General features: G+C 40.2%; 1 protein-coding gene across 5 annotated transcripts in view; it reads left to right on the top strand.

Moving 5' to 3' along the window:
• Positions 1-13,877, top strand: part of ANKRD44 (ankyrin repeat domain 44) — a 348,906-nt gene that overhangs the window by 120,404 nt on the left and 214,625 nt on the right. For all 5 annotated transcript variants that reach the window (XM_021667764.2, XM_021667769.2, XM_021667768.2 and 2 more), the window contains exon 2: positions 5,592-5,675. In XM_021667764.2, coding sequence (XP_021523439.1) covers positions 5,592-5,675 — 84 coding nt within the window. The remainder of the gene's footprint in view (positions 1-5,591; positions 5,676-13,877) is intronic.

Raw genomic sequence — 13,877 nt, forward strand, 5'->3', positions numbered from 1 at the left:
GAATTTTATGTTTTTTTTCTGTTTGTAATAGTAATGGAAAATATTATATATATTTACTCTGCAGCATAGCTTGTAGGAGACATTTTCAGACATTCAGTCCTGTCTCACTCCCTGATTTTTTTAAAAAATGTATTTATGAGGACTCGATATATTTTTGTATTGTTCTTATGGTACTTAAGAGGAACAGATTTTGATTATGTGATCATCATTACCTTTCTGTGATGGAGTGAACTTCTCAAGTAAAGGATGATCTATATTCAGGAAGAACTCAATGAAATTCTCTCAGCAGATCACACAGCAGAACCCACATGAATCAAGCTAGCAAGTTTTGTTCATTAAATCTAGTGACTTGAACAAATTTTTATTATCCTTCTGAAAAAATGCAAGCACTGCCTCCTACAAAAAACAGTTGTTACCTAACGAAGTGTTTCAGCTTGTTCATATAAGTTGATGGTTTCATATGACCAGATTATTGCTGCATCAGCTATCAGCTACTAATAACACACTCCCATCTTACTTTAATGACATATGTACTCAGAATGCTCAAGGAGGGACAGATTTTTTTTCCTTCTTGGCTATTGATTAATTCTCAACACCCATTTCTGATTGGAATGCAAAATGTTTTTCTTTTGAACTTGGAGTCTCTATTTTCCCAATCTAATTAGAAAAAGACAAGCCACATGCCATGATCTGGAATGAAATGCTGGAGCACCTCTGGATGCTGCTTGAGTGTATTACTGTTGACTGTAGTTACTGATGCTCAGTGACAGCCTCTGTCACTCTGCCTATCTTCCAACACCAATTCATTAGTACAGAGCATGCGGCTCTGACAAAGGGAAAGTGAAGTGCACTAGACAGTGGTTTTAGCAAAAATCAAAATGGTGGTTTCATTTCATTTTAGGGGATTTTGCAGGATGTAGGAGGGCATTGATAATTTCATAGCCAGATGGAATGCATACTCTAAACTAGCTTGGCTCTCTGTAGAACCCACGATGGGCTTCATTCTTAAATGGAGGCTGTGTCTGATGACATCAGTAGTGCATTTTTTTTATTGGAATTGACATAATAATTGAATTGGATTTTACAGATGATGAAAATGATACCTTAGGTTTTAGATAGCTTTATTCTTATTTTCTAAACACCTGAACCCTCAGGGATCAATAGGAATTTTTTGTGTTTGGTGGGTTTTTGTTTTGTTTTGTTTTAGTATGTGCGTAGTATGTGTGTTTATTTATGACTAAGAACTCTTTCAGAAGCTTGAGTTCTTTTATTCCTTTAGTAAAGTGGATTTTTCAGCTACTTTACTTTCTTAATTACATACCCTGAACCTTTGCTTTTTCTCTCTCAGGTAACAAATTACCATCTTGCTCCCCCTAGTGGAATTTTAACTCTACTTCAAAGTTTGAGAATAACTATTCCTAGTACATATTAGATTTAGCATTTTATTTTTGGAAGTCTGGTGTTTTTCCACTTTGTTTTCAGGGTGAGAATAAAAACAGAGTATTTTTACTGGATGTGCTGATAGGGGATGTGGATAGAGAAAGTGGCTTTCAGCTGATTAGGTTTCAGTTCCCAGGGTTAGCAAGATCAGCGGCAAAATTTATAATGGCTGCCAAGATCAAGGGGCCTTTCTGCTCCACACTTCTATCTTAGAGGGGTCAAGTGTCATCATCTAGAAGGCAGCCATCAACACTCCTGAAAAGATGGTAGGAGGCTAGTTGTTGGTGATGTTGAAGGCAAGGACAGGTCCCATCTGAACAACAAATCCCGCTTGTGCCTTTGGTCCTAATTTGGCCCAGGAAGTGTCCTTCTGTCTTCTGAATCTACCAGAGACACTGACAATCATTTTGCAGCTGCTAAGCATGCTAAGAAAAGTCTAGCAATTGAAGCTGAAAACACTGCGTACCTCTCTTAATTTAAATTTCTTTAGGGGATGATGATCAATGATTTCATGGTATCTGAATCTCCTTTTTTCCTACCACTATTTGGTTTTCTCACTTTTGACCCTTGTTACAATTTTGTGTTTATTCAACTCTGTACCCTACTGTACACAAAGCACTCCTGTCATATGTACTAGTGCTAAAATGTGTGAAACTTGAAAAAGAAATATCTGTATGTGCCAAGGCTTAGGACTGCGCTCTTGAGCAGGTAGGACTTTGCTTCTAAGTTAAGGCAAAAGCTGCCAAGGTTATAATGGTTGCCAAATTAATGAACAACAGAGTATGTGTCCTTGATACTTATGAGCGAGAATACTGTAATTAGAATTTTCTCTGTCTTAAGAATCATGTAATAGAGATGGTATTTAGATATATCTTTTTCCCAATATTTTTTCTTAGATTAAATGTTTACCTGGGGAAAAACAGAACAGCAGGATCACATTAAAATTCCAACAAAAGGGAATTCCAGGGTGCTTTCTGGGCGTGTTTTTAGTAGTGCGGAGAGAGAGAAAAAAGAAGTAGTCATAATTTAAAAAATGTATATTACTTGCTCAAAAGTCTTGGTAGTTTAGTTCAATAATTATATCCATCCAAGCACACAGCTTCAGTTGAAGCAAAACATGTTATCTCTGAAGTTCTAGTTTGAAATCCCATGATGTTTAGATTCATAACTGTGAAGGCGTTGTCACAGTAGCCACATGGCACAGCTGAGGCTAGAGATGTCCATATAGCAAGGCTTTGGGATATGGAGAACAGCTGCTTTTCTTTTCTTTGGGGCATAGAAGGGGTTTGTATACAAATCAACACGTGTCTGTATGCATACGTGCATGAGTGTAGATAGGTATGCGTATGTACCTGGGAGCATATATATGCATATATGTGACTTCAGTATTGGAAGGGTTATAATGATAGCTTAGTCTCTTCTTCCTAATGCCTGTTGGGAACTCTGTGCATTGACAATTCTCCATAAAATGTCTTCTAGCAGCATTAGTCTCAGAGGCAGCACTTCCTGCTGAGGGACTGTGCTGGCGTCCTTCTCTGGAAGCTTTGTTGGGGTGCCTCTCCTTGGGAACATTCCGGCTGTAGCTTGGAACGCTTGCCTTTCTTCAGAAGTGTGAGGACTGAGTGAATGCAGCAGAATGTTTGTATGTATTCTGTGCACTCGAGACAGGGAGACTTTGCTCACCTTACCGTGTTCCCTTAAAGTGACTAAGCAGCGGTACATTAACTAATGGATTGGGTTTGTTCCTTGGAATCTTAACTGTGCAGCTGTTGATTGACCACTCCTGATTTAACATGAAAATCTTGTCAGACACTGCCTCTACTTATCGTTCTCTGGTTGTGGAGGTTTGTTGTTTGTTTTCTCTTAAGGTCCAAAAAGGCAGAAATGCACACATGAGTGTTTGGCCATGAGCACAGCAGATGGAGAATTACAGAGCAGATAAACAAGATTCAGTATTTTTTTGTTGAAACCCTGAATTTGTGTCTGACTCTATGTCTTGTGTGAAATGTGGTTCTTGCCATGGGGCAGATGTAACCCGAACGGAGCCTTGGTTAACAGGTAGTGAGGGGGAGTGTGGAAGGATCTGCTTGTCTTTAGGCAAAGCAAGTAGCTAAGACTGAACTAGCAGTAAACTTGTATTCTTTTCAAGACTTCTTTCCTGCTACTTAATTGTTGGAAAGTTCAGAAACTATCCATACACCTTGTCAAGAAGCAGGATTGACAGGGTGTTTTGGGGAAAGACAAGGGGATACTTATGTCCATTTGCTGGGAATTTTTATGGTGGAGGAGAAACCCATGGACAAATTCCTGGCACATTGAAATATCCATTCTGCAATTTGACATTTTTACATAGCGTTTCCTTAAGGAATCCTACTCTATCTTACTGATAGTACTTATATTGGTCCCCCAAACAAGCAATAAATAGCAACACAACCTGTAAGAAAGACAACAGGAGGGCAGAAAGAGAAAAGAGCATTTATAGGGAAAATGACAACTCAGATTCCCAACAGCAGATCACAGGGAGAGGTCAAAGTATGCTAGTGATTTCACCTGAGGCCCGTGTTTGCCACCAGTTCCTAAGAATTGATGGGTACTTGTTAAAGTCTAGATCTGCAGGTCCCCACCCTAGATGTACTAAATCCTCAGGAAAGGGATCTGGGACTGTTGTTTCAATAGGCATCTCTCATGATTCTCATGGTCAGACACATTGGGGAAACTGCTGTCATCTAATTGACTCCTAGGACTATGTATTTCTAGAAATTTGAGAGAGAGAGAGAGAGAGAGAGAGAGAGAGTGTGTGTGTGTGCTTGTGTATGAATTACCAAGGATTTTAGGGTTAAAAGAAAATTATCAACTACTGCATATTGTCATTGCGAAACATTTCTTAATGAAAACATCTATGTAGGGTTGTCTGGTTACGGGAGATTTTCTCATGCACTTTCTCATTTGATCCTAATAACAATCCCATGAGGACGTTGGGCAGCGATGATCGTGCTCACCCTCAAGTAGCATGTGGACATGGATTTTACATGTGCCTGGCAAGTGTGAGACTGACTTCAAATAGGATCCTTTACTATATGGGCAAGCCCAATGTCAACCCCAAAGCCTGTCATTGTTCCTCTTTTACTCCACACTCTGGTCACTAGGTTGATGGCTGTATTTCTAACATATCAGGTTCTTTGCCCGTCCACACCTTTGCACACCTGTGCTCCCTCTGTTTGCCTGAAATGCCTTCCTTCCCGGTCAGCAACTCATACTTATTCATTAAGGTGCCTTCCTTAAGTGTTTTTGGATACAACCTCATCTTCACCCAGCTTCTTACCCAAGCACAGCTAGCTGTTCTTTCAGCTATGTTTCCATCACACGATATAGATCCTTCTACTGCATGTTGGGGTCTTGTTTAAGGTAGATGAGTTCAATAATAAGAGTTTGGTAACCCCCGCCTCTTCTTCCCTAACCTGCCATCGTGCCACTTACTTTTAATAAGCCGCAGATGGAATCATGCTTAAGACAGTGCTTGTGGGCTAAAGCTATGGGAGGCATTTGGGAATGATGTCAAGGGTTTTCCAAATATTGACACAAAAGTGTTCCAGTGGCCAGAAACATGGCCATTAGCATCCTCTAGGAATGGAATTATTTGAGGATACCAAGGAACTTTGTTTAATAAGAAGTGGAGGAACCATAGGGAACTGTCTTAGTTTGCCTAGACTGCCATAACAAAGTACTGTGGACTGGGTGGCTTAAACAACAGAAATTTTTTTCCTCCCAGTTCTGGAGGCTGGAAGTCCAAGATCAGGGTTAGTTTCTGGTAAGGCCTCTTTTCCTGGCTTACAGACAGCCACCTTCTCACTGTGTCTTCACATGGCCTTTCCTCCTGTGTGAGAGAGAAGAAAGAGAGAGAGAACAGGAACTCTGGTGTCTCTTCAGGGCCGCACCTTATGACCTCATTTAATCTGAATTTTCTCCTTAAAGGCCCTATCTCCAAATACAGTCACATTGAGGGTTAGGGCTTGCAACAGATGAATTTTTGTCTGCCAACTGATAATGGTTGAATAAACTTGTAAGGAACAAGTCTTCTTCTTACCATCTGTATCTTTATGTGATCAGATATGTTAGTTTTAGTTCTGATTCCCATTCTCTTGTGTTTGCAGCCACCACTGGTCCAGGCAATCTTCAGCGGTGATCCAGAGGAGATCCGGATGCTTATCCACAAAACTGAAGATGTGAATACTCTGGTAAGAGATGCTGTGGTTTTGCCACTCAGGCCCTGTTAGCCTGGAGCAGGAAAGAGCTCGTACCTTTTATGTACCATGGACTCTTGGTATCTGGTGAAGGCTCCAGACTGTTTCTCAGGGCACTGTTCTTAAACCCTATGCACAAAATAAAATATCTAGGGTTACACTGGAAATCAGTTATTGAAATACAGTTATCCAAATATTAAAACTCTAATTTGTGATATGGAAATCTATGTACTTTTAAAAAGTAACACATTTAGGCTGGGCACAGTGGCTCATGTCTGTAATCCCAGAATTTTGGAAGGCTGAAGTGGGTGGATTACTTGAGCCCAGGAGTTTGAGACCAGCCTGGGCAACATGGTGAAACCCTGTCTCTAAAAAATAGAAAAATTAGCTGGCTGTGGTGATGCATACCTGTAATCCCAGCTACTCGGGAGGCAGAGGTGAGCCCAGGAGTTCAAGTCTGTGGTGAACTTTGGTCATGCCACTGCACCCAGCCTGGATGACAGTAAGACCCTGTCTCCCAAAACAAACAAACAAACAGAAAAACAAAACAAACCCTACCATGTTTAAATAACTAGATACAACAGAAAATCTAAGAATGGACATAATTTAAAAATAGCGATGCGCATAATCAATATTTTGAGTTGTCTGCAATAACTCTAATGCAATATGAACATACCTGTGATTTCTGCTGGTGATGGCATTACAGTTATTGATGTTGCTGCTGTGGTATGGCCTACATTCATAGTGGAAGGAAATGCTAAATTCCAATTAGGGGAAGTCAGTGATAATAGAGATGCAATTTTTTTCCCCAAAGTGACGAACCCTTAGAACCCATGCCCTGCAGCAGTGGTTGGCAACTGTGGTGCATCATACTTTTTTTTTTTGGCAGGTCTCCTGCTAAGAATGGTTTTTATTTTTTAAGTGAGTGAGAAAAAAAATCAAGAGAAGAATAACATTTTGTGACGCATGAAAATGACAAATTCAAATCTGGTGTTCATAAATACAGTTTTATTGGAACACATCCATACTCAATCATTTATGTGTTATCTGTGGCTACTTTTGCACTGCAACAGCAGAATTGACTCGTTGTAAAACAGACTGTATATGGCTCACAAAGCCAAAGATATTTGCTAGCTGTCTTTTTAGAGTAAGTTTGCTGACCCTTGCCCTAAAAGGTTCATGACTCTGGGTCTGGGATCAGTGGGCAGACTGTGCATCCTGTGTGCCCTCTTAAGTCACAGGCAATAGACATGTGCAGTATATACATATTTTGTGTGCAATGGATCAAACTATTTCATCAATCTCCCAAAAGATTAAGAACCACTGGATCTGAAAGGTCTTGACCCAAACAAACCTGCAATAAAGAAAGGTAAAAAGAGTTAGTCGGTGATTTACCCTTTTAGTAGTTTCCTAGACTTGAGTTGAACAAGCAATTAGTACAGTACATACAACTAATTCTTTTTAATGTAATTCAATTGCAAAGTACTGAAGTCCACCAGGGAGGGGAGTTCTCTTTAAAGTCTCTAGTGTTAAGTAGAAACAACAGAAGTAGTCAAATACATCTTCAGTGTAAGAGGAGCTTTGCCACAGGGAGGTGGATTATGTCTAAGGTTGTATCTCGCTCTGGTCAGCTGAATGCTTTATTCAGAAGGCAAGTCATTTGGTGCAGCCACTGTTCCATGGCAGTGCAGGTTGGTATGGCTTTTGCCAAAGCTTTTGGCAGCTTCTCCCCAGCTGGCATTGAGAACAGGATAATGGTTTGTGACATTTTTGCAAGGTAAGCACAGATGAGGCCAGGGACAGACTACTCAAGAAGGCAGTTGGGCATTTGTCCAGGGCCTGCGGGTTGTGACCTGTACTTCTGAGATGAGGCCAGGCAAGCAAGCTCCCTGTCCAGTGTTCTGACATCACCGGAATCCACCCAGCCTGTTTTGTGGCTGTGGCCCAAGCCCAGGGAAGCCCGAGGCATGGTTACTCTCTTTTCCTAATGATCATGACAAATGTAACTTTTGTTCTGTCCTACATACCAAAAAAGATTGTACTGGCCTCTGAATGGCCTTTATTTCTTTTTGGGAAAGTGACAAACAGTTGCTGGCTGGTAAAGGTTAAGGGAGCTTAACTTCAGTTGTAATTTATCACTGAATTAGTTAAATAGGTTAACTACTGTCACATATAGACCCCTAAATGTATGATGGATTATGATGTATGAAGTTTAGTTTTCTTTATGAACATATTAGAGAGGTAGTCCTTTTCCAAACAGGATTCTAGGTAGCAACATGTGACCTCTAAGATCGCCATAGGGGTTGTGTGCAATCCTGCCAGCCCAGAAGGAAAAAGAGCATGGAGGAAAAGCATGGAAGGATTTGTAAGGGTCAGCTTAGAATTGATATACGTCACTTCTGCTTATATTCCATGGACCAGAATTTAGTCACAGCCATACCTAGCTACAAGGGATGGTGAGGAATTAGTGTATCTGTGTGCCCTCTAAAGTCAGAATGCATGGATTTTGGTGAATAGTTAGCAATCTTGGTCACACCAGTTTTTGGCCTTAGAGAATTCTAGGGAATTCTAGTGATGCCACTTATTTGTCTGGGAGATGTCTTATTCATTCCACAGTCATTTACTGAGTTGAGACTCTGCTCAGTGCTAGGGACACAGCAGTGAGAAGACAGCCCTTTCCATGATAGAGCTTACAATATAGCAGAGAAGTCAACAAATGAGAAATCACATTGTGATGCATGTTTGAAAGAAAAAATCCAGGATGCTATGTAGGGAGAAGGTTAATCATGAGGACCTGATAAAGTGATGTGTAACCCGAGGCTTGAGAGATCCATAGGAATTGGCTTTGCCTTTGTGGGCTGCTGGATGTGTGGCAGCAGAGAAGCAGGGGATGGAGGGAGAGAGAGAAATGAACACAAGAGTGGTTGGATGGATGGGAGAACACAAGAGGCCCTGAGTTCCTTAGGTTGATGTTAATTGCTTTTTGGGGTCTATAGGCCCTTATGTTCCACTCACCCCTCTTTAGACTCCCCCATAGCTTCCTGTTTTCCCTCCCTCAGGTGTGTACAAAGGTCATTTGACCCCACACTCCTATCCAGCATGTCCTCTTGTCATGTTTTTCTCTTGCCACTGTCCTTGCGGATGACTCATACTGACTATTTTTGCTGGGGATGGATTAGGTAGTTTAGGAGAAGTGGTTGTTAAGAAAGGGCATAGACAGATGGAGGACACATAGGAATTGGAGATCTAAGCCTGGAGGTGCATTTCAAAAGGGAAAAGGAGCTGATAACCATGCATTTAAATGTCAAGGAAGGAAAATAAATAGTAACAGGAGCCACCTGTTACTTGGAGGACAATATTTGTCTTCTTACCCTTTGCTTTTCTTTCTCTCCCCCCATTTAGTCACTTAATTTCTTTTCTGTCCTAGGTTGTAAGTTTTTCATCTTCCCTTGCCCCCACCTCTCCATGTCTTTTGATGGGTCACATGTTCTGTGGTGTAAATCACCCATTCATTAGCTGATCCTGACATAGAAAGCCATCTCATTCAGCTTGGCCTCTGTATTTTTCCAGACTTTATTTCCCCCAATAGTATTTATAAACCCTATGCTCCAACTAACCACATGACTTGACTCACTGGAATTTGTTCTGTTCTCTCGCCCTTTTCTGACTTCTCCACTCTTCCAGTTCCATCTGTCCTTCCATACCCACTACTTCCTCCATTAAGTTGTCCCATTTCTCACTTCCTTTCTGCTGTCTTCTCTACCACCTCCTCAACCCAGCCAAAGAAACCTACTTTTACCCTCAACTCCCACAGTTCTTTGTACCTCATTAATCACTTCTGACTACTGCTTGAAGCTGTAGCTGACCCTTGAACAACACAGCTTTGAACTTTGTAGGTCCACTTACATGCAGATTTTTTCCAACCCACAAGTAGATTGAAAAGACAATACTCATGGGATCTGAAACCTGTATACATGGAGGGCTGACTTTTCATATACTTGGAATCTGCAGGCCCAACTCGGGACTTGATCATGTGCAGATTTCAGTGTATGCAGGAGTCCTGGAACCAATCTCCCACATACATTGAGGGGAAGTGGTATATGCTTGATGACATGGTCGCTATCTTATTCACTCTCATTCGCTCACTCACCTAGTTCAGTCCTTATAGCACATTTGAGTGAACAAATCAACCCTACTTTATTGCTTATGCTGAGCCAGTTTGTGGTGGCTTACAGTTCATTTCTCTCAGTGAGGATAGATAAATATTGAATAGAGGAAAAGCATCTAGCTTAGTTAGTTTCCCTCAGGTATCATTTGTAAGACTGGAAATTCTCCCTGTAAGATTGAAAATCTGTAGATTGATTTGAGGAGCCACTGAAGGGTCAGGAGGGGCACTCTGAGTCTTTTTCTGGTTTCTATGGTTAGTGGCATATCAGGGCCTGGAAATATGGGATGATCATTGTACACTCTGAGAAATCCATTTAAATTGACCCAGATTTGGCAGATAGCTAGAAAGATTTTTAGAAGCCTCCATTTGACTAACCAAACAGAGCTTAAGATGGAGAATAGCATCTGATTTCAAAATTTGGAAGGCAAAGATTTTACAAACCAAAATTTGAATTCAATGAAGATATTTTGGGGATTATATTATAACAATGTGATGTCAAGAGGACACTTTTATTGTGTCCTTGCTGGAACAGGGACAAAGTGGCACCTGTAAATGGTGGATGGTGATGATGGGGAGGGAACCATGCTATGTGAAGAGTGGTTGGGGAAACTGGTGATGTTTCACACTTGGGGAGGACGAGAGAATGGCCCCAAATAGTTTAAGTTAACACTGTTAAATTACAGTGGAACTAGACTAGACTTGTCATTATGTCATGTGGTTGTAAGCTATAGAAAATAAAATGTTAATTCAAAAGATAAGAAATAATAGACAGAGCTGTCTAGAGAAGCAATGAGTTGAATTGGCAAGTAGTAAGCTCCCTCAAAGACCACTGGACTGTAGGTTTGAAAGGTGATTAATATGGTAGCACATATAGCCCCATTCTCCTATCTTGCAACCCGACCAGCATTGCTAATGGTTCATGGCATTTTTTTTTTTCCTTTGAATCTTAGAGACCAAAATTTCTTCTGAAGATAGCATTATGAAATTGAAGTGCATGTAAATTGAAACCTCTCCACGCCTGGGCGAGGTGATGTTTAAAGTCTCTTACAACTATGAAAGACTATAGTCCCAAGAGTTGTGAGTCTCACATGATAGCAAATCCATGTTTATTTCTTTTTTTGAAGTATCATTAATAGAGACACACACATTATCATACCAAATAGAATTAACAATGATGCCTCAATATCATTTAATATCCAATGCATGCTCCGTTTTATTTTGTTCCAGTAGTTTTAAAAATGTCTTTTTACAGTTGAGTTGTCCCCAAGTTGATTATTTTAATCCATCTATTTTATACAAAAAATAATTTTGTAAAGCTGTTAAGGTTTATTATTTGCTCTAATAGGATTTGACCCAAGTAGGTTGGTGTATTTTCCTTACTCTTTCCAATTTCAAAATGGGATGCTTTGTGAATATAATGGAATAAATCTTGAGGTGCAAGCTAAGCTTATGTCGGCAAAAAATGTATAGGAAACAAAAGAGAGAAACCTATTACAGCTGCTGTTCTCAACTACAGGAATTAATTCAGATGGATTAATTCTTGGATCTCAAGAATTAAAAGTAAGAAAAAACAAAGACATTGTATGTTGAGGGAACTTTTCAAAGAAATAAGCCACATTAACAATAGTAAGCTTGTTATGTATATGCATGTGTGTGTGTATGTTGAAGTGTTGCACTGTTGTTTTTTTTTAATAGAATATATTTTAAAACTCAATATGGCTCCACTCAAAAACTTGGGATGATCAATTTAATAACTTCTCCAAGTTTTTTTCTGCTTGATTATATTATGCCTAATACTCTTAACATTAGGAAAACAGACTATGTAGCCCAGCTTTCAAACTTCTAGATTTTTATTTATTTTTCTTACCTACATATATCCTACCTGATGTTTTTCTTTTTAATAAATAATTTGATATGAGAATGAAGGACTGAGATGTTTTGCCAGCTTAGAGACTTGGGCACCTTCTAAACGAGACCTAAATCAGAAACCGCTGGGAGTAGAGAGACTGCAGGGAGTGGAGGTGGCACACTCAGGTCCCATAAATGATAGATGTGCACGGTCAGCACGAGTGATGAATGGCTCAGCTCTCATCAAGAGCCCTACAGGAATGCAGGCGCAGTGTGGCCCAGGCTTTTTAGGCTTTTAAGAGAAAATACAGGAAATCTCTAAATTGTTAAACGTTGGTTCCAAAAGATGACCTAACAACGTGCAAGCCAAAGAAAACACATCTGTGGGCCAAATCCAGCCTGTAGGCCACTGTTTTGCTAACTGTGGATGAGATCGGCAAATATTCAGTGATGAAGGTTTTTCTGGCCACCTGCATCTGGAAATCAAATGCCATGGTTGTGACGCCAAGGACCCTGGTTCTGGAAAGAGCAGTGGCCCACTCTTTAAACGTTGACAGTGTTTCTGGCTCACTGATCAGGGGCCAGGGGTTGGGGGTGGAGGGAAACTGGTGGGTTTTTCACAGATCTGAGAATGGTGTTTTTTGTCTTGAGGGTAGGTGCCCATCTCTCGGCACGTGCCTGGCAATATTGTCACACTCTCCATCACTCTCATCCACCCCCCTTATTGGACCCCTGCCCAGGATGTGGGATTGTAGTTTGGAAGTCATGATCTATATCCTGTAGAGAATGATTTATGAATTCCAGAGCAGCACTATGCAGGCTGCAGAGATGTGGCTTCACAGCCATTTAAAATGTGCAAAGGCAGGTCTGGTTTGCATCATTACTGATTATCCTATGGAGGACACTCAGCAGCTTGAGGCCTGAGCTCTCTGTTGTCCAGGCTGGAGTTCAGTGGCGTGACCATAGCTCACTGCAGCCTCAAACTCCTGGGCTCAAGCAGTCCTCCCGCCTCAGCCTCCCAAGTAGCTGGGACTATAGGCATGTACCACCATGCCCTGCTAATTTTTAAATTTTTTGTACAGACAAGGTCTTGTGGTGTTGCTCAGGCTGGTCTCAAACTCCTGGTCTCAAGTTATCCTCCCACTTTGGCCTCCCAAAGAAAGTGCTGGAATCCCAGGCGTGAGCCACTGTGCTCAGTGTGGCATTATTCTTTACCCATCCAGTTGCTAAAGATGACAGTCAAATCTCAACCACTCTGATGCCTTTTTGGGGAGAGTAATTTGTACTACACTTTGGAGGGCAGATTGGCAGTATGCATCAACATTCTAACTGGGGGAGACTCCCCTAAGAGAAATAATTGGTTAACTATATATACAAAAAGATATTTGTTGCTATCTGGTTTTAAAGTAACAGGAAATTGCAAATAACCAACAGGTTATTTCTTAAATGTATTGTACAACATCCACATGTGGTTACATCATGTTATCTTTAAAATGGGTGCTTTGTTTTTATCTGCATATGTGTTTATTACATGTATTTATTGAAAGGTAAGATCTTCAAGATATATTTTTGAGTGAAACAGTTGTTAAACAGCACATATCATGTGAATTTGTAGGTATAGAAGAAGAGATCTAGAAGAATAGTCTCTAAAACATTATAGTTGAATCCAGATAGTGAGATTTTTGCCTTTTTCTTTGTTCCTTTATGTATTATTGAAGTTTTTTACACTGACCATGTATTATATTTAGAAATGGTAAAAAAAATTTATATAAATGCACACACACACACAAACACACGCACACACTCACAAGAAAGTAAACAAACTAGCTTCCCAAATTGCTTTATTTAATATAACGATTTGACTTTTAAAATGTGCTCATTGTATTTGTCAGTTTGAATAAGTGTAGAGCATGTTTCAGTGCAATGGTACTTATTACTCATAGTGACAAGCATAATGGCGTTCCCGTGTTTTACAATATTGCAAGGGCTCTTCTCGTGGGACACCTGAGGAAGTGGTGCTGGTGGGCTCTGTTGTCATCTTAGTAGAATGCTTTTCTTCTACCATCATCACATTTTATATGATAGATTATGGGAAATGGATTATTAGTTTTGTTCAAGCTAAAAATCAATTAAAACTTTTCAGATACCTTTTACTTTGCAATTTCTTTTACAATGAAAAA

Source organism: Aotus nancymaae, unplaced genomic scaffold (assembly GCF_030222135.1).
Source record: "Aotus nancymaae isolate 86718 unplaced genomic scaffold, 86718_ANA_hifiasm-v0.15.2.pri h1tg000008l, whole genome shotgun sequence".
In the NCBI taxonomy this organism is placed as follows: Eukaryota; Metazoa; Chordata; class Mammalia; order Primates; family Aotidae; genus Aotus; species Aotus nancymaae.